Below are 25,672 nucleotides of genomic sequence, written 5' to 3'. Positions count from 1 at the left end.
GTTCAGCCATTTACTAGCTGTTTCTTCCCTTCAGTGTGGCTCAGTTTTCCCATCTCTAAAGTAGAAATTTTGGGCAAGATGGTTTTAGGCCCTAGAGATTGAGAGAGGAATAAAACAAGGCCCCTGCCCTTGAGGAGTTCATATTTTGATGAAGGAAATAGACTGGGTGTAAGCAAATAAAGAAAACAGAGCACTGTAATGTTTTAAATAGAGGACTATAAAGAAAAGCCGTGGGGAAAAAAAAAGAAAAAGAAAAGCCGTGGATAAAGTTAATTCAGCCTGAAAAGTGGGATGACATTTCGCTGGGGCTTTGAAGGATATTTGAGATTTCACAGAGATTAAGATAGGATGAATCAGAGAGAATAGCAAGCACAAAGACAGGTGGCACATAGCTGGCGCCCAGGGTGTGTACAGGAGTGTGTGTGTGTGGAGGGGGAGTCAGAAAGGTGACTGGGGATAGCTTGGGAAGATCCTTATTGCATGGCAGTCTAGGAAGCTTTTCCCAGAGACAAGAGAGAGCTATCAAAAGCTCTTGGGGAGGAATACCTGATTGTGTAGGTCTTTTAGAAAGTTAATAGTGACAACATTGTAGAAAGTGTTTTTTGGTTTTTGTCGATGGAGGGAGACTTCAGGCAGTCCAGATCATTTTGGAGGTTATTTCAGGGATAAGGCAGCAACTTTGGAAATGGAAAGGAAGGGACAACTTTGTGAACTGTTTTAGGATTTGGAATATCTGGGATTCAGTAACCCGCAGTTGACTCACTCACCTCCCCTATCCTCACCATCACTTAAAATAGTGGTATATAACCATTATGGGCAATTCCTACAACGTCTTCTAAAATCTTACTAGCCTTTGAAATCACTGACCCATTTGGTCTCCTCCCCTGGGGACCGGTACTGCCCTCATTTGGGCAAGCTTGTTCTTAGCCTTTGTAATTGAAGAGCTCCATTCAGAAGCAAATGGGAATAATTGATTTTCATCCTCCAGAGGCTGGAGAAAATCAAAGACCACAAGAGGTTTTTTTAAAAGGAGGCCAATTCCAGAAATAAATTTTCTCCATACTCCTTAAAAGAACTCTTAAGAATCTCATAAACGGAAGCCTGTGTCCCTGGAAGAGATCTGACTTCGCTTAAAAAAAAAAAAAAAAAGGTGTGTGTGTGTGTGTGTGCATGCGTGTGTGTGTGTGTGTGTGTGTTGTTAAAAATTGTTCTGTTGGGGCACCTGGGTGGCTCAGTCGTTGGGCGTCTGCCTTCGGCTCAGGTCATGATCCCAGGGTTCTGGGATGGGAGCCCCGCATAGGGCTCCCTGCTCGGCGGGGAGCCTACTTCTCTCTCTCCCACTCCCCCTGCTTGTGGTCCCTCTCTCGCTGTGTCTCTCTCTGTCAAATAAATAAAATCTTTTAAAAAAATAAATAAGAAATAAAAATTGTTCTGTTGTTAAAACAGTAAGGAAGACTTTATTTAAGACCACTGCAAGGGGAGAAATATGATGCTCCCCTCCAAATACAACAGGGACAAGTAGGGATTTATAGCCAAGCAGCAGGGTGAGGGGTCAGGGGATGAAAAATTACCAAGAGGGATCAGGGGATGAAAAATTACTAAGAGGAGGAGACAGCAGGGTAGGGGGATTCTTGCTAAACTGACCTAACAGGATTCTTGCTAAAGGCAGGCCAAGGACTTAGATAGCAAAGGTGGGGGATGAGGAACTTTATCAGATGGGGTGGGGTGGGGGGAGCTCTTGTTAAACCTACTTAACAGGATTCTTGCTAAAACTTGGCTGAGCAGTCCAAAGACTGGATGGGGACCAAGGTCAAGGCCTAGTTGAAAGAGTACTCAGAGGAACCTGAGTAAAGTTTGGTCAAGGAGAGTCTTTGTCAGTTTGTGCGCACGTGTGTGTGTGTGTGTGTGTGTGTGTGTGTGTATGTATTCGTGTGTTTTATTACAAAAAGTAATGCATGCCTCACCCCCCCAGAACTCATCAGTCTTAACAATTTGGTACGTAGCCCAGGCTTAGAAAAATACACCATTCTAACAGAAATGAGATCATACTCTACATACTGCTATGCAGGTGCATTTCTCACTTCATCATGTATCTTGCATGTTTTCTCATGTCAACACGTATATACTGACTGTTCTCGTTCTTTGGAATGCCTTGCCTCACTTGAGCTATTGATGCCAAGCCCTTATACTTTAGATTCCAGTTCACAAGTTTTTTCACATACATTCTCCCATTTATTCCATAAAATAACCCTCTCAGGAAAGGGATAGGGCAAGTGACATCTCCATTTGACATAGAGATTAGGTGATTTACTAGAGATTTTGCCGCTAATATTTGTTAAATCCAGGCTTTACACATATGGGTCAGTTTTATGTGTGGAAAAAAAAAATAACTTTGACATTCAGCTTTCTTTCTTTCTTTCTTTTTTTTAAGATTTTATTTATTTATTTGACAGAGAGAGACACAGCAAGAGAGGGAACACAAGCAGGGGGAGTGGGAGAGGGAGAAGCAGGCCTCCCGCGGAGCAGGGAGCCCGATGTGGGACTTGATCCCAGGACCCTGGGATCGTGACCTGAGCCGAAGGCAGACGCTTAACGACTGAGCCACCCAGGCGCCCCGACATTCACCTTTCATGTTAGCCACATTCATAATACTATTTTTGTTTGTGGTGCTTAGGGCATTTAGGAAATATGTGTGGTGTATATAGGACCTGGAATCTGCTAATAAATTTCATTTGAGGTGTCCATCCCTTTTGCATGTATTACTAACTTCTATATTTAATTTTTTTGTCATTTTAATTTCCTTAAACAAAATAATCATCTTGAATACCTTAAGATTAAATGAATTCAGTCAGTTTGTATCTTTCATTATAATGTTCATACTTTTAATAGTTACCTTAAGTAATGAAGTTTGTCACTAACTGGATATCTGGAAATGTTAATGGGAATCTTTCAGTTAACTACCTCTACTCATTTCCCTCTGGGACCCATTTCCTACCTAGAACATAGTGCCTCTCTCTCAGCCCTCTTTATTGGTTTTCTATGACCCTGGTGAGAAAGATAAAGAGCAAGACAGACTGAATGAGGAGTGGGGGATGTGAAGCAGGGCGGAAATGAGAGAATATGAGCTATGGGGGAGTCATCTTATTCAGGAATGAGAAAAACAGTGGGGGGAGAGCATGTTTCAAGAAGTTGCATATAGCACAGTGGTTAAGATTTTGGAGTTAAACCCAGTGTTACCCATTCCAGCTCTATACCCCTGGATAAGTTATTCACCTCTCTACTTGTCAGTTTCCTAGGGTTCTCTTGTAGGGTTCTGGTGAGAAGTAAATAGTGAGTTATTTAATCCACTTAATTAAAGTATACTTGGGTCATGGCAAACATTTAATGTTAGCTGTTGTTTCTAGGCCTTTTAGAGTAAAAAATTCCAAGAAATGGGTCTCAAAGTCTGGATGGAGTAAAGTGACCATATAAATTATTGTCCAGGCCAGGATGCTGTTAATAATTATTCTGGGACAACATGGGGCGCCTGGGTGGCTCAGTCGTTAAGCGTCTGTCTTCGGCTCAGGTCATGATCCCAGGGTCCTGGGATCGAGCCCCGCATCAGGCTCCCTGCTCAGCGGGAAGCCTGCTTCTCCCTCTCCCACTCCCCCTGCTTGTGTTCCCTCTCTCGCTGTGTCTCTCTCTGTCAAATAAATAAATAAAATCTTAAAAAAAAATAATAATAATAATTATTCTGGGACAACAGATATAAGCCAAGATTTATGGTTTCCCTAAGGCAAAGGCTTCTTTGTCCCCAAACATGACTGATTAAGGCACCTTGCCTTCCTACCTCAGCTCAGTGAAGCCTCTGGACTTTGACAAGCCAGGGAGCAGATCATTTTTTTTTCTTCAAAGATTTTATTTATTCATTTGTCAGAGAGCACGCGCAAGCACAAGCAGGGGGAGCGGCAGGCAGAGGGAGAAGCAGGCTCTCCACTGAGCAGGGAGCCCGATGCGGACTCGATCCCAGGATCCTGAGATCACAACCAGAGCCGAAGGCAGATGCTTAACTGACTGAGCCACCCAGGAGCCCCGTGGGAGCGGATCATTCTTATAAGCACTTCTTCAGACACACACACACACACACACACACACACACACATTCACTCACTAAACAAGAGAAGAAACAGTGCTTTTTCTTTCTAGGTAACATGTTATGTTAGGGTAAAATGAATCTGCACATATATCTAATAAAATTTGTGCAGTATTTTTGACCTAAGAAGTAATTTGACAGAAGATATTTGAGTTCTTCCAGTTTCTATATCTAAAAACTACCATACCTCTCTTTGAATAGCTAGGCCCCCTCATGCCATTGAGGCATCAATTTCTCTTCCTCTCTGAGCGTAAAGCGTGTGCCAGGTACAGCGCTTTCTTGGCAGTGAGCATATGGTTGGTAAACATGGTTGTTTGTATTCTAGTGAGAAAGAGCATCAAATCGTGGCAAATAGAGAACTCTAACCCGCAATTGTTGTAGTGAGGGCAGAGTAAAAGCAGCTCTAAGTAGCTCATGAAGAGCCAGCCGTGCCTAGCCTGGGAAGGAAAGCAGGGGGTTCCCTGAGGAGGAGAGCTTTTTGCTCAAGCTGGATAGGAATTGAAGAGGTAAGTTGGAATGGGGGATTGGGGAAGAGGCAGGAAGGAGCCCGGTCTTCCAGGACAGGAGACCCTGAGTGAAGAATGCAGAAAACCACGAAGTGCCTGCTTTTCCGAGATGACCTTGGCTGCAGTGGGATCACACATTCTCCCTGCTGTCGCAAAGCCCTTTCGTTGTCCCTTGTCTTGCTAATGGAATTCCATTCATCCCAGCCTTCCTCCAAGTTCCCTTAGCATTTGCACAGTTCTTTTATAACACACATCACATCGCTTTATAATTGTTTGTTTCTGTGTCACTGAAGTTCTTTCGAGCAGGGACTTGGTCTTATTTATTGCAAGGTACCTAGACTAGCACAGTGGCATTTCCCCTTCTTCCCTCTGGGTGCCAGGTACTGTGTAGTTGCTGCTTGGGAAGGTGGCACGAGACGGGCACCGTCCCTGCTGTCCCGGAGCATGCAGGATGACAGTTGTTTGTTTTGCTCAGTGACTGAATGCATTGCCTGAGTCACCAGTAAGAATTAGAATTTTGAACTCTGGAGGTCATTTTCATGCAGTTGAGCAGTACCTTTTTTGCAGCCGTGGAACAGAAACAGTGTTAAGAAGCCATGCCAAGGTAAATTGAATCAAATAAAAGATAAGGGCCCCCAAAGTAATAGTGTAAACCATGGGGGAAATAGGGCTTGTAAAAATTTGATTTATACATTGGTCCTGCTGAATACCTTGTAGTAACAGCAGAGAACTCCTGGAGTGGCGTTCGCTTCATGGCAGCGTACGTCCTAGGTTGTCACGTGCACGTCCATAGTGAAACAGCAGTTTCACTGTGCAACCCCTCATGCTGCTGCTCAGATCCCCCTCCCTGCTGTATGCCCTGGTCGGGAGGCAGCGTAGGCTTGCCTCAGGTAGCAGTGACTGGAACCAGCCATTCTTACAGTGATCACTATGTCCAAGCTTCACAGTCTCCCTGCTCTCAAGCAACTTGCCGACAGGCGTGTGGTGTTGCGTGTGTCCACACCAGTTACCGACTAAACACAGAAGGGCCCAGAATAGAATGCTGTAGAGAGCAACATTGGATATAACCAGTGTGTCTATTCCAAACGCCGTTGTCCTTGGCAGAAGGCAGGAGAGCACTCTTTGCTGGCTTTGTGGCCCAAGGAGGCCATCCTTCCAAGTTGATTGTGTGAGTCGTGTCAGCTGTGAAGTTAAAAGGGTGCATTGCCTTTCTGCTTGTGTTTCTCTCTCATGAGGGAATAAACCCTTCAAAGTCCCTGTCTCTCATCACGCTCGAAACACAAACACATGGCCACAAAAAGCCAAGGTTACCAGAACTATACATTTCATAGTTGACAAGGGCTCATCCAACCTGTCATGTAGTGTCAGATTCGTTTCTGATGTTCTTACCAGAAGGCCATTGATGCACACTTGAGTTCCTTTCTGGGAAAGCAACCATTTCCAGCTCTTAGCTCTCTGTAGCTGTTTCATCCATATTTTGGATTATTACGCTTATACTGCTGTTTCTTGATTTTTAAGTTTTAGGCGTCCTCTGTCAGTCTTTGTTATGAAGAGGTTTTAGCTTTCTTGCTGTCAGTCCACTGCCTTTTCATCCTTCAGATAGTTCACAATTTTTAGTTATACCAGTATCTAATATTTGTGTTTATATTATTATTATTATTTTTAACAAGCTTTATGTTTATATTATTAAGGCTATTAGTATTATTCACCTGCTAACCCAATTAGTATACTACAGTCTGATCTTTTTTTCCTGTACAGTGCACTAACTGCCTCTCTTGTTGGTTTTCTGAGTTTCCAATGCCCAGCTCACTCTTAATTCCCAAACTACAACCATAATTTTGAAGTCCTTAAATGTTACTTTCTACATCCCAGGCAGGCACATCCATTGACCTTGTCAGTTTCATTGTCTCCTGCAGGCAGGCCCCTGGAGCCCTTCATCCTCCAGCCACGCTTGAGGCTTGCTGCATGGCTGATCCCCTTTGCCTTTTTTTGGCCCGGTTTCCTGGATGCCTGTCTTCCTCTTTCTTGGTTTGCTCATTTATTTGGTAGAGCATATCCTCCAGTCGCTTCCTGATCAAAGGGTGTGTGGGAGGTAAAATTTGAGACCCTGCATATCTAAAAATATCTTTATTCTCTTTTCATACTTGACTGATAATTTGTCTGCTATAGAATTCTAGGTTGGAAATCACCTCACCTCTGAATTTGGAAAGCATCGCTCTTTTGTCTTATGGCTTCCAGAGCTGCTATTGAAAGTTCTGATGCCACTCGATCCTTTGTGTGTGAACTTTTTTCTCCCTGGAAAATGTGTTCTCTTTATCCCATGACTTCTGAAATGTATTCTGAAATTTCACAGTGTGCCTTGGGGATGGATCTTTTAAAAAATTATTCATTGTACTGAGCATAGGATGGATTCTTTCAACTGGAAATTCATATCCTTCAGTTCTAGGAAAATCTCTCAAGTTGTTTCTTTTATAATACTCTCTCTGCTTTTTCGCTTTTCTCTGGAACTCTTGGTCTTCTAATCTGCTTATCTTTTCTCTTGTATTTCCCATCTTTTTCTTTGGTTATACTTTCTTAGAGATTTACTCAAATTTATCTTCTAGCTCTTTGATTGTGTTTTTATTTCTACTATTATTTTTTAATTTCCAAAACCTTTGCACTGATTGTTGTGGTTTTTTTTTTAATCCTGTTTTTGTGTGATAGTAGTTTGTTGTTGTTGCTGTTGTTTTGAGTTGAGATTTTATTTGGTTTTCTGTTTCTGTTCCTTTGAGTCCTTTTCTTCTGTTTTGTGCTCTGTCATTTCATGTTGAACACCTTCCTCAAATGTATGGTCCTCTTTGGTGATCATTTTCATTTAAGAATGAGTCACTAAAGAGCCAGTTGCATAATCTGGATAGAGGTGGAAAGAACTTGGTGAGGATGGCTTTTATATCATATAGGGTGATTGGGCAGGAACCCACCTGCTTTGATGGGGAATCCCCCAAAGTCAGTATCTATTGAATTGTTCTGTGGAGTCCTTGGTCCAGCCTTCTGTTTGGGGTGGGGGTGGGGCCGCCAGCATTCTGGGAGCAGAGCTGAGATCATGTCCTTCAGGATGTAGACTTCCTTTTAGGGCTTCTGTTTTCAGTACAGTGCCTCTCTCTGCCTTCTGCTGTTCCTGATGTCCAAGGCTGGAGCCCATCTAATTCAGTTTCTTCACAGAATAGATCTACCTTCTCCTGCCTGGATATGGGGAGTAATCGTCTACTGGCTGCCCTGGATGGGACCAGAGATTTAGTGATCTAATGCCTCCTTATAAACAGAATTTGTATCAAGTTCTTGTTTTCAGCCCCTCCTTATCCCTGGCCTCATGTACCACCTGGTACCTCTAATCCCTGAGCCTTCTCAGGGTATATATGTGTGTATATGTAGAGCCTTCCCAGGGTATGTATGTGTGAAGGCCAAAAAGGCATCCCCTTGTATGGCCACAGGGATTCACTTTCTCAGTTCTGCTAACTTCTCTACTTTTCATTTTCCAAAAAATGTTGATTTTTTATGTTCACTGTTCTCTTTCTCCTGTTCCTTGTTTGTTTTTACTTGCGTTTTAATGGGGTTCAGGGGTGAGCAGAAATAAAATACATGTTCAGTTTTTCCCAGTTAACTTGACTTTAGGGGAAGTTGCACGGTTTTGGAGGTTTTGTGTCTAATTGTTTCATGTTGGTAAGTTTTGTCTTTTTCCAGAGATCACAAGCTTCTTTGACAATGGGGATAGTTTCCTGGGCTCCTTGTTATTTCTTCTTTTAAACCTCAACAGTTAAATATGTAGAAGGCATTTTAGTAAAGATGTGTCAAATTTGTTTGAGTAAGATGAAGTCTTTTTAAAATTAGACTGGCTTTGGATAATGTTTCATTGTGTTGGGAGACTGCCAGCCCCTCCTGAGGTTCAGAGAGAAATCTGCGGTGGCGGTGGCGGGGAAAACTCAAAAGAGGAAAATAGCGAAGACCTTTGGCAGAAAAAGGCTGATGAGACAAACTCCTGTTTAGACCTTAATGATTTCATGAAACTGGATGGAAAACTGCTCAGAACCTCTCTTACCTCTTGCGTGTATTGCCATTGCTCTCTCTTCGTAGAGCCAGTGCTAGAGAAGGCCCTTTCCTGACTTGGTGCTCTCAGAGTCTTTGACCTCCTGAGAATCAATGCCGGAGGAGACCCACAGAGCTCCAAGTTGTTTTCTCTCAACAATCAAGTTCAAGATCCTGGAAAAACTGGAAAAAACATGCACTAGCAGTCAGACATGGGATTTTGTTTCAGTGCCACATGAATTAGCTATATGATGATCAGCAAGTCATTTGAACTTCAGTTTTCTTACCTGTAAGATGGAAACAACACTATGTACTTTCCTACTCCATAATATGGTTGTAGGGGTCAAATATGGGGAACACGCATGCATGTAAACACTTGAACATTATCATTTTAAACTAACTATGTAACCAACGTAGGGCGTTCCAGACCCTCATATGCACCTGCTGACTGGACATCTACGTGTGGGAGTCCAAATTCATTTCTGCCCTAACTAATCCAATACAAAACTTTCTCTCCCTCCCCTCTTTTCCTCCCTTACCTCATAACATCATCATCACTAAACAGAGCGACCCTGGTTTTCCTCCTGAATTTACTCTCACTGTCCATGAATTTTTCACTTCTCACCCACCCTTATGCCCCCACCCTGATTTAGTCACCAGATCCTGTCTTGTCCATTGATTCTATCCTTTTTCCTCTGTCCTCCTTGCGACTGCCTTCATTCAGGTCCTCACTTCATGCCTGAATTGCTTACTTCCAGCCGAGCTCCTTGGATCTAGTCATATACCTCTTCCTTTCCATCATCTACACAACTGCTTAGCATAATGCTTTTTTTTTTTTTCAAATTCTGAAATATATCAGGCCATCACAACAGCATGGTGAATAATCGGTTAGCCATCTAGGCTCCCATCTCCCAGCTGTCAACAGAGGATTTCTCTAAGACATGCATCTGATTATTCCCCACTCAGAACTTCGGTGGTTTCCAAGACCCTTCCTAGTTTGGCTCTGCCCGCCCCTCCTTGCTCGCATCCACCGTCCTTTCACTCATGTGCTCCGGCCCCTCACAGTCACTTGCCTGTGGCCCAGTTTGCTGGGACAACTGGGGAGACCTTGAATTTAGGTGTTTCCTCTTTGTTTCTTCTGTCTGGTGGATTCCTTCTAAGCTTTAAGGCTCTGTCCAACTATCTCCCCTTCTGCAACGCCTCCCATATTTCCATTTCCCTATAAGCTACCCTGTGCATACTTCCTTCCCAGAATGGCACACACCGTTCGGTATTGTCATCTGTTTACTTGTCTGACTTCCCCACTCTACTCAAGGGTGGAGACTGTAGCACACTGGCATATGGAAGGTAGTGCATAAACATTTATTGAATTGAACTGGATTGGACACTTGGCCGGCCCACTGAGATGCCATTACTTGTCTGTGTAGAGTAAGCAGTTAAGTAGCTGGGCAACGACATGAAGCAAGCTGACTGCTAGCAGAGAGCCACTTTATGGTTATCATTGGGTCCTGAAATTGTATTCCATAGAGTAGTCACAGATGAAAATGGGCTGAGCACTTTGATTCTAATTTAGGGTTCTTCTGTCTCTGTGTTTTATGGACAGACATCTCAAATACAGTATTCTTTGTCCCAGCAAGAGACTGTTGCCATTTTTAATGGATACAGGTGTAGCAAGTCTGTTACTGCATAGAGACCATGTCATATTTAAGTAGCAGGTTGGTAAAAACCTAGTGTTAGAAGTTGCATACTGGTGGCCCTAAGCCAATTCCCTGCATAGTGCTGTGCTCTTGGAAACATGAGGGATTTCCCTAAAGAGTTTAAAATTCATGGTGTGGATGAGCAGCTTAAAGAATTCACAGTGGTTCAAGGTCAAATGATAAATGTGGTGGTGAAGGTGCCATAGATGATCTGGAAAATCTGAGGTGGGTGAGATTAGTATCAGCTCGTGCAGTCAGGAAAGGTGTCATGGACCAGTGCACATTTGAACAGGGCCACTTTCTGTGCTGGCTAGAATAAGTGTCTCCGTGTATTTTCTGCTGTTCTTGTTCGGTTTCACAGAGGCTTCAGCAATTTTGCCTCAGGTTTTTGCCTGAGTTTCACTAGGTCTGAAGAGTGATATGTAGATTTAAATATGGGTGTTGTCGATGGACCTTTTGATTCAGATAGAAGGAACCCTGATTCCCTTTTAGAGATTTAGTGTCTGATCATCGTGGTTTGGACTTTAGAGTCTGTGCCCCTTCCTCTTGCTTGGAAAGTGTCCCCCTCTCCTTCAGTGTGGACTTTGTATCTTCCCCCAGAGCTCGACCTATAGTCGATGCTTATGGACGCTTGCTGACCTCCGCTCCCCTGGGTGGCCTCCGTAAGCCTGTTCCCTCCAGGCAGAGCCCCCTGCTCCTCCTTGCTCTCCAGCCACATGTCAGGCCTGCTCCTGCTCAGGCCGTTTGCATCTGATGCTCTCTCTACCTGTCCTCCCCAGACACCCACACTGCTCCTTCCTTCACTGCACTCATATCTCTTCTCCAGCGTCACCTTCTTAAAGAAGTCTTTCCTGAGTACCTTATTTGAAGTGTCACCCGTCACATTTTATTCTCTTACTTTGCTTGCTCTATTTCCTTTGTTTCTTTATGGTGTTTACCATTACCTGCTACCATATTTCTATTTATTTGTTTATTTGCTCACTCTCCCTCCCTCCAGATTCCAGATCCACGAAGGCAGAGACTTTGTCTTTTCCCATTAGCGTTTCCAGGCCCGGGAGTAGTGCCTGGCACATAGAAGGCACACTTCACTTATCTATTGAATACATGCGCAAATAGCCCCACGAGCAGGCCCTCAGTCAGCACCTGCCCCACTGTACAGAGTGGGCTGTGTCTGTACGGCTGGCCTGTTATTCATCACTGCCTCCAGATCCAGCTTGCCACCTGCCGTGGATCAACGTGTAGTCAGTTTGTAAATGGATGGAGAGAGGCCTTTGAGGTGGGACTCAAAAGCCACAGGTTCTCATCAGCCCTCTTCTTCCTTGCCCTCTCCAGTCTTTAGATGCCGTCTCCAAATGTAGGTGTTTCTGCGTCCCAGACGGCAAGGCTTGCTGTGCTCCGGCATCATGTCCGTGGGGTTGGGTTGCTGTGACACGTCTTTGGCTTCTCAACCCTGATGCTATTAAACTGGTTCAAACCAGTTTGGTTCTAGTTTCCATGAGCCGTTGAAGCCCTGGGGAGCCTATCACAGTAGAATTTGCAGATGCAGAGCAAGATTTGAAGGATTAAGTGACTTGTCCTACAACTGACAAGAGGCAGAGGCAGCTAACTAGAGTCTCAGCTCTTAACTGGGGTTCTGTAGTTGCCTCACGTGGGATCGCTGGGACTCCTCTGAGACGTACCAAGGGTAGTTGTGAGGGTTTGTTCTATGAATCAAGGGCAGCAATTACATTTCTGTATAATCTACATATAATCTACATTTCTGTATAATCTGGTTTAAGAGTCTCCTGGACTGTTTTCCTTCCCTCTGGTTTTCTTGGCACATTGTGTTTTGCTTTTGTTTGTTGGTGAGCAGCCCTTTGGCATTTACTGTCTTAGAAAATCCTAATAGGACAGCTGTGATAGAGAGGAAGACCCAGATTGTAAATAGCTCTTTTCTTGGGCTGCCAAAAAGGAAGAAACTTGGGTGGAGGGGGATATTACTACCATCCTGTGTGAAGCGAAAATTCTAAGCAGGGAGATTCAGTTCTCTGTTTTCATTTAGGTGTTATTTAATATATTCCCCATTCCCCCAAATTTCCAGATGGGCGTTCAGAGGAAATGCTAGTTAGAGAAAAAGCAGGGGAGGGGGGTGTAGACCTTACTGGTTGGAAACATTGCAGCTTATGCAGGGAAGTCCTTGTCTTTCTTCCTCGTCCTTTCAAATTGTTTTGAGGGAGTTTTAGTGCTGGTAAAGGATATCCAAGCTTAATCACCTGTAGACAGAGACGTGGAGGGAAAAGTTAGAGTGAAAGAAGGCTTGCTCAGTCCTGCCTTTTTTTTTTTTTTTTTTTTTTTTGTGAGGGCAGTTTAAGTCTTAGTTTTCAGGTTACTTTGGGACCCGGATTGAGATCATTGAGGAGCTAGCAGATTCCTACTGGAGTCCTCAGGGCTGACAAACCTGTGCTCCTGACTGCCTGACCCATTACTGGTATTTTCTTTTTCCCAGCTCCTGTTGGTTTATTCTAGTCATCTTGCTGTTGGATTGTTATTCCAGCCTTGTACTACTGCATCTTTACCTCCTCTTGTCATCCCAGTTAGATCGTAAAGTCCTTGTTCAGCCAACTGCCAAGAGCTCTATAAATGGGAGTTTGGGATCTGCCACTGACTTGGGGAGAATAATTTGTTTTTTGATTCTTAGTGTCACCTATTTTTTAATAGAATGACGATGTTTTGTCTGGTGGGTCAGTTTGAAAATGAGTATGAAAACTGTACCTCCTAGTTTTCCCAGACCCATTTCACTTTCTGTCATTCTCATCATTGTCAGGCACAGGTATATAATTTTTGATTTAGAAAATGAGGTTATTGTATACATGTGACAGATATAATTGCTTTTAACTCTTTGTTTGGAAGGTGCTGTAGGAATCCAAGCTCAATGGAGGATGGGGATGCCAGGATGTACCTCAAGCTCCTGACCCTGTCACCAGCATCCTTAATTGACAATGAACGAATAACCTGGATACCAAAGCATGCCTATCTTCTCTTTTCACTTAAAATTTATCTTAAGATTTTATTTTATTTTATTTTTTTAAAAGATTTTATTTATTTATTTGATAGAGAGAGACAGCGAGAGAGAGAACACAAGCAGGGGGAGTGGGAGAGGGAGAAGCAGGCTTCCCGCGGAGCAGGGAGCCCGATGTGGGGCTCGATCCCAGGACCCTGGGATCATGACCTGAGCCGAAGGCAGACGCTTAACCGACTGAGCCACCCAGGCGCCCCTATCTTAAGATTTTAAACCTATTGTAGACATGCTCATTAAAGTGGCCCAGGTCACACATATACAACCATTTATTAGTAACAGTTTGATGTTTTTCTTGGTTTTCTTTTCCCTGTGCACAGGTTCTTTCCCCTCTTTCTTTTAAAAAATTATTAGAAAAATACACAACTGCATTCTCATTGTGTTTTAAACTGTGGTAAAATACAGAGCATAACATGAGAGTCCCTCTCCACCATCTGTAGTGTCCCCCAACGCACATTTCCTTTCCCAGAGGTAACCACTGGCAGCACTTGGCGAGCACTCTTCCCATCGCCATCCACCGTATGTGCGTGTACATACACACTTCGAAAGCAAGGGCTCCTGTTTGGTGTACTACACAATGACTACTTTTTTTCACTTACCCATAACACAGTGTGTCTTGGGAAATCTTTCTACGTTGGGACACATAGGTCCAACTTGTTTTCTTTACCTTGTTGTGGTTGTTGTTGTAATGGCTATGTAATAATAATTCATCGTATGGGCATACCTGGCATTTAACTGCCCACCTGTTGGTGGACATGAAGTGTTTAGTTTTTGCTCTCACAGTGAAGCAGTCCTGTACAAGCGTGTATCTTTGTGCATGTGTACAAGTGTTTCTGTTGAATAGCTGCCAGGAAGTGGAAATGCTGGCTCAAAGTGAGTGCCTATTTTTGGTTTGGTGGATGCTGCCAAATTGTCTTCCCAGAGGAATTCACCAGTTCAAACTCATACTAGTGGTATATAAGAGTGCTTGTTTTCCTGATCTTTATAAATACCTTTTATTCTCATTTTTGTCAGTCTGATTGGTGAAAAGTAGTGTGTTGCTTTGTTGTTTTAAATTTTATTTTTAAGTAATCTCTACACCCAATGTGGGGCTCAATCTCACAACCCTGAGATCCAGAGTCATATGCTCCACTGACTGAGCCAGCCAGGTGCCCCTAAACAACTATTTTTTTTTTAAGATTTTATTTATTTATTTGTCAGAGAGAGTACAAGCAAAGCAGCAGGCAGAGGGAGAGGGAGAAGCAGACTCCCCGCTGAGCAGGGAGCCTGATGCGGGGCTCAATCGCAGGACCCTGGGATCATGACCTGAGCCAAAGACAGATGCTTAACCAACTGAGCCACCCAGGCATCCCTGAACAACTATTTTTAATATTTTTTTAAGGAAAAAAATAAGACACTTCCTTTCCATGTTACAGAGCGTATACCTCGTACCAACTGCCAACAGTAGAGGCATTCTCATTAAAAGCAAGAACAAAACAAGACTGCCCTCTACTACCTAATATTATTTTAGAAGCTCTGACCAAGGGACGCCTGGGTGGCTCAGTCGGTTGAGCGTCCAGCTCTTGATTTCAGCTCAGGTCATGATCTCAGGGTCATGAGATCAAGCCCTACATTGGGCTCTGCGCTGAGCATGGAGCCTGCTAAGATTCTCTCTCAAAAAAAAAGAAAGAAAGGAAGGAAGAAAAAAAAAAAAAAGGCAGCAGCATCTCTGGCCAGTGCAGTAAGGTGTGAAACAGAAGTAAGAATTAAGGCTTTAAGGATTAAGTTAGATGACACTTCAGCTTCCTAGTACAGTATTTCTGATTCAAACAAAGCACTCAAATTTAGATCTTGTTGTTATTCCGTTTTGTTTTTGTTTTTTTTTTTTTAGCAATAAGACATTCTTTGGAAAGCCCCATTGTTTCTTACATATTTTTTTTTTAAGATTTTATTTATTTATTTGACAGAGAGAGACACAGTGAGAGAGGGAATACAAGCAGGGGGAGAGGGAGAGGGAGAAGCAGGCCTCCTGCAGAGCAGGGAGCCTGACATGGGGCTGGATCCCAGGAGCCTGGGATCATAACCTGAGTTGAAGGCAGACGCTTAACAACTGAGCCACCCAGGCGCCCCTGTCTCTTACATCTTAACACATGTGTCCTGGTGCTTTTATTAATGTGGGTTCTTTCATCTTGGTTCTTGCTGGTCAAATCATTCAGATTACCTGTAGGTCTATGCTGAAGTCTCTCTAAGTCTTCAGTCACCAGTGTAGAGGTGGGTGTTCAATACCTGTGACTGGCTGAATGGTTGGTTCAGTGATATTTTTGATGACCTTTCAATGAACTGTTCTTACAATCCTGGGAGTATTTAGAGGCACGAGTCCCATACTGAGTGAATAATGTCATTAAAAATGAGAAGGGTAGGGCGCCTGGGTGGCTCAGTTGGTTAAGCGACTGCCTTCGGCTCAGGTCATGATCCTGGAGTCCCGGGATCAAGTCCCGCATCGGGCTCCCTGCTCGGCGGGGAGTCTGCTTCTCCCTCTGACCCTCCTCCCTCTCATGCTCTCTGTCTCTCATTCTCTCTCTCTCAAATAAATAAATAAAATCTTAAAAAAAAAAAAAAAAACGAGAAGGGTACATGGGACGCCTGGCTGGCTCAGTTCGTAGAGCATGCAACCCTTGCTCATGGCTTCGTGGGTTCGAACTCCATATTGGGGGTAGAGTTTACTGAAAAAAAAAATACACAAAAGAAAATGTAATACTTCATTGGCTTATAGAGCAGAGTTCAAACATATGCCTGAAGAGAAAATGGATTCAATTTAAAAAATTAAAAAAAAAAAAAAAGATGAGAAGGGTACAAAAGAGCAAGCTCTTAAATGATATTGTTATCTTGACGCTAGACTCCCTGTTCAGCAAACGATTGTGTATTGTCAGTGTTATGCATTTCTGTAGTATATAGCTGCTGTCCTTTATCAGGAGTCATGTGGATGTAACTAGTTTGTTTAAACACCACAGAGAATTCTTTTCTAAGTAATTAGCTGGCTCTAAATTTGGTTTGTGACTTCAGTTTTCTTTTGTCTTTTTTTTCCCCCTCTATAGCATCTGGAGAGGGCCAAATGTGAACTGTGTTGACAGCACTGGGTATACACCTCTACACCATGCTGCTTTGAATGGCCATAAGTAAGTATTAATGTGCTATATTCCTGCCCTACCCTCCAGAACCCAGGCCTTTGGATTGTCTTTTCTTCGTTTCTATAAAGGATTACTAAGCAGTAATGTTGAGGAACGGGGAAAACAAACTAAATTCAGCCCATCCAGAGTTCCTCAGTCTCTCGTTAGTATATAATTTAAGCACCCTTCCCTACTCCACCCCCCAAAAAACTTCAACCAAAGGTTAAGTTTTACCTTTTCTGCTTTGAAATGGTGCAGTGCCACACAGTGATCTGAATATGAAGGTCACATTTGGGGCAGCCAGATCATAAAGGGGCTGGATAATCTCTTAGGGAACCAGCACCTTTGTAAGCTGAAAATAGATTGAGTGGTCATAAGAAACTTCCCTTCTGTTAAAGTAGTTACTTATTTACTCTTTTGGCTTGCCATTCTTCCTCATACAGTTAGCCTTGTAGACAACAAGAGCCCTTTTTAAGGGGAAAAATACATAAATCATATGGCCTATTTAATTCTCCTAGGCATTGGTTAGTAGTTATCGGGTGGGATTTACGCAGAAAGTTTTCTGGAGCAGCTGCGCTTTGCGGGGAGTGTGAGAGAAGATGACATAGGTTTAAATGGTTTGGCGGCCTTTTCCAGAGGGCACTGCCCTCCATGTGAGAGAGAATGTGATGGCTCAGCCCAGGGGCAGACAGAGTCATGGAGTACAGTGAGTAGATTTGCCAGGATGTGGAAGAATGGAAACCAGAGTGTAGCAGCACAGAGGGTGGTAAGGAGAGTTTGAGGCGTCATACTCTAGGGGATAAGAAGTAGAAATTTAGTTTTCATGAGGGGGGATTATTGGAACCATTTTCGATTTTGCTGAGCAAGGAGCAGGGCCCTCACTACCTTGTGGTATTCCGTATCACTTGTGCGGTATTTGGCCCAGCCTGATGGACTCTGATATGCCAAAAAGAGGTGATGATTGTTTCCTTCTACATTAAACTTTTCTGAAATATATTGAATGTGATCTTTATGTCTTTTCTATGGCCATCTTAGACAAAGCTAACAAGGGCTCTGTGGAGACCCCTCCCCCCATAACTAGGGGGTAACCTGAATTAAAGTGAATCTTGAACTTAAATGACTGCAGCTTGTTAGCCAAGCTTATTTCCAGATGCTGTTTTTATTTACAGTGGGGGTTTTCTTTGACCTCATATGCATGGGGATAATTATATATTTGTATCTGCTTAATTAGAGGTGTCACCAAAAAGAAAGCCAAGCCCTTCTTTCTGGATATATCAAATGATGCCATATGTGTCTGGCTTATGTTTACAGCAACTTTAATTCTGCTCTGCCTGTCTGCTTTTAGCTCCCACATCACTAAATGTTCTGAATAATGTGGTGAATAATGATATTTGTCTTGCATGACTACTTTTATGTAAATTTTATCTCTGAATGCTGTTTAAACATCACAAACAAGGAAACACTGCAAGGTTTAGACAAGGGGACCAGATGTTTTCAAAATAATGGAATATAGGTGGATTGTCTAGAAAGCCTGGAGAAATGGCGAGGTGATGAGTCAGTGTCGTTTGGCTCAAGATATTTCAGCTGCATATCAGCAGCTGTATACGTAGCTCATGGAATAAAAGGAAGAGACTGGGTGATGAGCTCAGGTAGAGAGAAGGGAGCCGAGTGGGGTAATATCTGAAAAGGTCTTCATGCTACCCAAATGTGAAGAGCTGTTAGTAGGAAAGACTTCTGAGTTCTGCAAACTCATGATTGATTTTTGCCTTCTAGGGATGTGGTTGAGGTTCTTCTGAGGAACGATGCGTTGACCAATGTGGCTGATTCCAAAGGCTGTTACCCTCTGCACTTGGCAGCCTGGAAAGGAGATGCCCAGATAGTGCGGTTGCTCATCCATCAAGGGCCCTCACACACCAGAGTCAACGAACAGGTCGGAAGGAAGAGAAGCGTTCTTCCCTTCAGCTATAGCCAGACTGTGGCGGCCCCAGCACTGTTTCAGTTCCATAGCACAGGTCTCAGGGAAGCAGCTCTTCCAGGCCCTACAAATGCTTCCCCCCCCGCCCCCACCCCCAGCGCCACTCCTCCGAGGGCATCAGGGAGATCTTATACCCCAAGGATGCATTTTACACGCATTTGAATCATGCAGATTTGGAGTAGTGCTATAATAAAGATCTACATACCTCGTGTGCACAATGGGACATAATACAAATCCCGTAAAATTGCTTAGAGGCCATTTCACACCGGCAGGCTTAATTAATTACAAGTTGTGCTTACACCATCAACATGGCAGTGCAGCTGTAGCCGGTAAATAGCAGTCCTCTCGGTGCGGTGCGCATCAGTGCTGCGTGAACCCTGCTGTGTTTTCCCTACATCACAGCTGCCAGAAGTGGAAGGACGCGTCCCGGGACTGAAAAAGGAGTTCACAGAAACCATCTGAGTAAGCTCAGGGGTCAGAGGTGATTCAGCAGAAAGAAAATCATTTACCTGATGTCCCCTAAGGTCAACTTGAGAGTGACCATGCTTTGACAAAGCGGAGATAATTCTTAGAAAATAAAGAAAAAAGGCAGCATTTGAGCAAAGATACCTTAAAATGGCCATGGATTTAGGTACTCTGAGACGTACCTCCTCTTTTTTACATTGATTCCTTTGGAAAAGTTATACTTACATTATGCACGTTCTAGACAATCCTCATAAGATGCAGTTTCCTGTAGTTTGGGTCTGAGATCGTGTGTCCATTTGAGAGGAAATGGGCTTTCCCTGTGTGACAGGCCATTCTGTTTTCCTCACTGCTCTGAACCGAAGCAGGTCCTTTTCTTAGTTGCTTGAATGAGAGAGAGAGGCTGCTCTTTCTCAGTAAGCCCAGGACTATTTTCCTAATGACTTTGCTGAGAGGAGATTGTTAAATTACCTATAGGATTAGATCAGGGTTATGCCTCAAAAAATAGGAAATCATTCTTGCCAGCCCATCTATCAGCGATGCTGTGCACACTCTCAGTGAGCTGTTAGGAGCACGACTGACTCAGAGAAGGGCAGCTTCACTCTGAGGTTTGAGAAAATTAAAGCAATGCTCCCAGATCTTTCAGTTTGGAGATTGTGTGTGTATAGCTGTTCATCAGCCTTCCTTTCCCCTTTCAAGCTGTATTTTCTGGATAGATAAGCCACAGAAATTTAAGATAATCAATGAGGATGTTTGTGTTATAACATTAAGAATGAAAATTGTCTCTAGAATTGCTGCTTCAGAATCTAAATGCAGTTTTACTCCTCCTGGCTAAACTGATTGTAATTTCTCTTAACTGGAGGAAATTTATAAGGAAGTTTGCTTTTAACTAATACTCCTCAATGTTGAACAAACTAGTCACCCATTAAAGTCCTTCTCATTTAAGAAATTTTCGGCAACCATTTCTAATCCTGTCTTTGCTCACTTTTGCCTTGGAACACAGCTGCTTGGATTTTTGAGCCACTTGAGTGTGCTAGCTTGTCCTGCTCACAGCTGCCTCCCGCCTGGAGTATCCATTGATAGGTGGGACACCCGCCCAGTGTTCTGAGTATGTGGCAGGCAGGTGGGTGGGGCAGGGGCTGGGCAAGACGTCTGTAATAGCTGGAAGAACCTAATGGCTCTAGGTAGTAGTGCCACACTGATCTATTCAGAAACCAGTAATGAGGCTCCAGTTGGATGCTTGGTTAAGAGCGGGTGATGAGTGCTGTGCCCTTGAGCCTGCCTTCCCCATTCACTTCCTTTCCAGGAACCCAGAGGGCAGATCCAAGTTGTTCTCATGTTGGGCCCCCTCAGGGCTGGGCTTTGCTTTGATATATTTCATCCATTTTATCATCACATTTTCTTTTCCTCTCCTTTTTATAGAATGCTCTTGAGATCAAAGAATTCAAAAAGTACGGCCCCTTTGACCCTTATATCAATGCCAAGGTGTGTACGTTGCTGCCAGGATTTCTCTGCATCATTTCTCCAAGCTGCACTCCCTCTTTGGTCCTCTCTGGCTTCCACTCTTGTCCACTCAGGCTCCTCATCATCACCCTGACTATTGTCTGCTTCAGCCCATCTGCTTTTGGCTTGTCTGGGAATGGGAAATTGCAGCTCCAGTGGGTTTGGGTTTTATTTTTAAAACCCATGCTAATTCTGGAAAGGTTGGGTGCTTTTCCTGGAATGTCTGAAAAGCTTAGAAATGGCCGAAATGGGGAAAGAGAAGGAACCATATTATATGCATAATTTACCATTGTGATTGCTAAAATAATTTAAATTGAAAAAAGAAAAATTCAATTAAGAGATGTCAAACATATTAGCTTACTTTTTAATAAACACAGAAAAATGATTAAATTGTACTAACTGGATTAAAAAATTTTTTTTACTCTGCTTTCTCTATTTCTTTTGAAGTGGAATCTCATTTTCAATAAGCTAGTATTGGAGGTATTGGGGAAGGGGTTTGGGGACTCCATTTTACTCTTAAAAGCTGTCCTTTTCGGCTCCCTCCTCATTTCCTTGAGTTTGTGCATTTCTGCCTGGGACTTTAAAGCCTCTGTTGCTTCTCCCCAGCTATTAACTTCTCTTACTGCTTGGTCACTCTTGGCCCTGGGAAGGGCTCTGAAATAGGAAATAAAGTCTCAGGGTCAAGCAGGGCACTGGCCTTGAGTCTCCCTCCCTGTGAGGCTGGGGCAAGTAGTGGCCCTGTTAGGCCTGGTGATGAACTGCCCAGACCCTCCAGCCTTCACCACACCAGGAGGCAGAGCTTGTGGGTTGGTGATGGTTAGCCTGTCTCCTTGGTGCTCTCACCTGCTGGTTTTGACCCGAACTTTCATTCAGGAGAGGTTTGCTTTTTGGCACCAGTCTGGAGTTTGGTTGAGTCAGTGCATTAGTCACATTGGCTCTGAATACAGTTGCCTCAGGGAAGAGAAACATTAAGGTACTTCTGCATGTTTCCAAATGCTAGGCAGATATTCTTTGAGAAATGGTGATTTAGCGAACCGCGGGCTGGATCTAGGCAGCCTCTGTGGACCATGTTCTTCAGCTCTCGGGCCTTAATGGCCGAGAAGCAGTTTGATGTGGGGTAGTGGGACACATTAGCTTTTGTTTGGCCCTCTCTCTCTGAATTCTGTTTTCTAATTTTCAAAAGAGGAAGATACCCTATCTTCATTTTCTTCTTTTTTTTTGGATTTGGTGTAGTAGAGGAGAAAACTCTTAAAGGTCACAGCCTTTCAAGTCAGGCCTGAGTTTGAATTCCGTGCTGCCACTGACTGGTTTTGTTGACTTAAAATAAGTTACTTAATTTCTGTGAGCCTTAGTTTACTCTTCTGTAAAGTGCAGTATACCATCTACCTTGCTGGATTGTTTTGGAGTTTAAATAAGAGAATGTACATTAAGTACAACTATCTGGTAACTAGTAATATTTGAGATCTGACTTTTAAAGGGTATATACAGTGTGGTGTTTCTGAAACAGCACTTTGGAATCTGTTCTTTGTTACTGGTGGATTGAAGCTTAATGAAACATTGCTCAATTAGTCTATTCAGGGTTTTGTTTTATGGGGAGGCACCATGAAGTGATTGTTTTCCCACTCGGTGGTTAGTTCAGTTAGCTTATAAAACTCTGATTAAAGGGTAAGTCTTTGGTTCTTAAAAGCACATTTTCTTATCCCTTGATTTCCCACACAAAAAAGAAAATTGGTCTAAATGGAATAAGAACATAACTTCTCTCTTTGGAAATACCGCCCTTTGCCTCCTTCCCACCCCCTGAAGGCCAAATGATGCAAACTGCACTAAGGGATAAAGCTGTTTGGATTTTGCTACGAATGCAAACTCTCTTTGAGCTGATGTGTATCTAACCTCACTGGGTTTTATCCTGATTCAGTGGGTTTTTATTGACCTGGATTGTGTCTGGGAATTGTTTTGTGTGCTAAATCCTATCAGGCACCTGTAGAAATTAAGAAGTCTCAAGTGCCTATTCTGGGAGCGGGGGTAGTTTTCATGAGCTTTCATCTTCCTCTTCGACATATGGAGCCTTTCCTTTTTCAGCAAGTCAGCATAAACCAGTCTAAAATGTAGGTCATCCATAGCTAAGGTAGAACTATTAAAATTGTTTATTTGCCCCCTTTTAAAATAATTTTAATTTAGTCTGAATATCGTAAGATGGGCAGTAGTCAAATTAGTTTTAAGGTAGATCTATTTTCCTGTACACTTAAAAATAATTAAGTTTCAGAACTGGAAGAGACCTGGAAGTTGTCTCGACCAGTTGTCTCCACATTCTGATCAGCTTGTCTGGTTGCATCTGAATCACCTAGCAAGCTATTTTTTTTTTTTTTTTTTTTTTTAAAGATTTTATTTATTTATTTGAGAGAGAGAGAATGAGAGAGAGCACATGAGAGAGGGGAGGGTCAAAGGGAGAAGCAGACTCCCTGCCGAGCAGGAAGCCCGATGTGGGACTCGATCCAGGGACTCCAGGATCATGACCTGAGCCGAAGGCAGTCGCTTAACCAACTGAGCCACCCAGGTGCCCCCACCTAGCAAGCTTTTATAAAACTTTTTATCTTGAAAAAATTTTCAACTCACAAAAAGTTGCAAGCATAATGCAGTGAACTGCATTGCACCCTTCATCTAGATTCACCAGTTGTTAACATTTGTCTCATTTGCATGCACATTTTTTCTCTCTCTCTCATTGTTGCTGTAGTTGATGATGAACTGTTTGATACTTAGTCATGGACATCATGACCCTTTAACCCCAAATACTTAACCATGTATCTCCTAAAAACAAGGGCATTCACTTGTATAACCACAGTATAGTTATCAAATTCAGAAAATTCAGTATTGATATAATACTGGAATCGCTGATGTAGAATCTGTGTTCGGATTTCACCAATTTCCCCAATAGTATCCTGTAGAGCAGTTTTTTTTTTTCCTGGTACAAGATCCAATCTAGGATCGTACATAATTTGGAACAATTCCTCAGCCCTTCTTAGTCTTTAATGACTAGGAACCACAAACATGACATCTCTGGGTGGGACCGAACCACCAACCTTTCAGTGAACAGCTGAACCCGCTAAGCGATTGCCATAGAGACCTGCGACACTGACGATATTGAAGAATATAGACCAGTCATTTTGTAGACTATCACTCAGTTTGAGTTTGTCTGATATTTCCTCATGATTAGATTCAGGCCCTACAATTTTAGCAGGAACACCACAGGAGTGATGTTATATCCTTCCTTCACGTTATAAGACACGTGATGTCAGTTTGTCTTGCTGATAGACGATTGCTTGGTCAAGTTGGTGCCTCCTAGGTTGGTAAGCTTTTTAATAATAGTCTTCCTGGACTTTACCCTTTGAGGTGCTACCTTGGCAAGTCTGCGGTGGGACTTAGTTACTTTTAAGCTCCCATGTAATTCCAAAACAAAGCCAGTTTGAGAACCACTGATCTAGGCCAACTTTCCATCCAGAGCAGGAATCCTTTTCTCTCACCTGAAAGATGAGCCATCTACCCTTTGTTTTATTTGGTTGGTTGTTTCTCTTGGTAACAAGCAGACTTACTGCTTGGCAGCCTCTTTTTGGATTCCACTGATTTTTGGTTTCTTACACTTGGCTGATATCTGTCTTTCTAAACTTTCCATCTGTTGGTCAGGGTTCTGCCTTCCAGAGCACTGCAGAGTAAGTCTAACTCTTCTTCCACATGGACTCAGTTCTCGTGTTTCTCTCGTGTTTGCTAAATCTCAGTAGGCCCCGTTTGTCCTTTTGTTCCTTTTGGTAGATTTCTGAAACATACCATTGTTGCTACAGAGAGCTGTAGCTCAGTTGTTTCTAACTTAGGTATCTATCAACAGTGGTCAAGAGTACAGTTGGGCTGTAATCTAAGCACTGGGAAGTGATGGTTTAGAATAGTTTCAAGAGGAGAAAAGCCACCGAAATGTTTCTGTATAGTTTTCTGTTGCTTGTAGTTTATGCATATGTGAGATAGGTAGATAGGAATAAACAGTGCATAAATATAATGGATTTACACACTAACTGGGGTCTCCATATGTAAAGGGTATTGGGATCTCTCTTCTTAGAGGTACTGACTATAGCAAGGAGAAATGAAAGTGAGTCTCAAGATGGGCAGCAATGGAAAGTTTGTGCAAAGACTTTGGGGAAAATTGGGGTGTTTGATCTTAGTCTCCTTCCTCAGTCCAAATACACAGTAATAAGATTCTGGGAACTCTTGAGGTGTGATGAGCACCTGTGGTGTGATTTGGAAGGTGTGAAAGAGAAAGATTCTGGGTCCTGAGGAGTCTGTACTCCCCTTGGAATCCCTCCCTTTCTTGTGGGTTCCTGAATCAACACTAGTGATTTCCTGCCCTGATAGTTGTCACATTCAAAGCTCCTGGGAGCTGGTAGGAAGAGCTCATTGTGATGGCCTATGTTCAGTAGTTGAGAGATAGGGTCACAGACTTCAACTCAAGAGTATTATAATTACCAGACCATGTTTGGCAAGACTGGAGCATGAGAAAGATGCTTTCTACACTGTGAATTTGAGTATAATATTCTGCAGAGATGTGGTTAGGCCATTTTGAACAGAGGCAGGAAATTTGCCTAGTAGTGATCAAGACCTTGCTTTCAGTAAGTCAGCTTTGTGGTAGGTGCCCTGGGTTCTAGCAAAAAACAACAACGAAAAACCCCAAGATTTTTCTTTTCTTTTTTCTTTTTTTTCCTCCTGCTGGATAGCTTTGAGTTTCACAGTTCTTTGGGCCTTAATGGCGTATTTTTTACACAATCGAGGACAGATTATTCTGGTTGTTGGGAGACAACTTGGATATCAAAGAGACAGCAGTGTCTGCCTCAAAGTAAACAAGTTGTTCTGGATTGGGGTTTTAATAAGAATAAGCTGACTTTCTTGGCCCTGCTCTCATGTTAATCTTGAAATACAAAACCCTGAGAATCCTCTTAAAACTTCTTTGGGTTGCCACTCTGCCCTGGAACCACTGTAAAGAAAGCCCCCATGTGTTTTGATGAAGCTGCCTCTCATGGTGAGAACATGAAGTGACAGCTCTAAGTTTGCTCAGGGAGTTTATGCTCAGTCGGAAATGGGCATTCCAAATGGGTGT

The 25,672-nt window shown here is 43.0% G+C and overlaps 1 protein-coding gene across 1 annotated transcript in view; it reads left to right on the top strand.

The window, feature by feature from the left end:
- ANKS1A (ankyrin repeat and sterile alpha motif domain containing 1A) overlaps positions 1-25,672 on the top strand; it is a 181,711-nt gene that overhangs the window by 55,185 nt on the left and 100,854 nt on the right. Inside the window, exons 2-3 of the mRNA XM_044917661.1 lie at positions 16,527-16,607; positions 18,372-18,528. Coding sequence (XP_044773596.1) covers positions 16,527-16,607; positions 18,372-18,528 — 238 coding nt within the window. The remainder of the gene's footprint in view (positions 1-16,526; positions 16,608-18,371; positions 18,529-25,672) is intronic.

Source organism: Neomonachus schauinslandi, chromosome 8 (genome assembly GCF_002201575.2).
Source record: "Neomonachus schauinslandi chromosome 8, ASM220157v2, whole genome shotgun sequence".
NCBI lineage: Eukaryota > Metazoa > Chordata > Mammalia > Carnivora > Phocidae > Neomonachus > Neomonachus schauinslandi.
The sequence above is the reverse complement of the archived record's forward strand: the minus strand, read 5'-3'. Positions and strand labels throughout refer to the sequence as shown.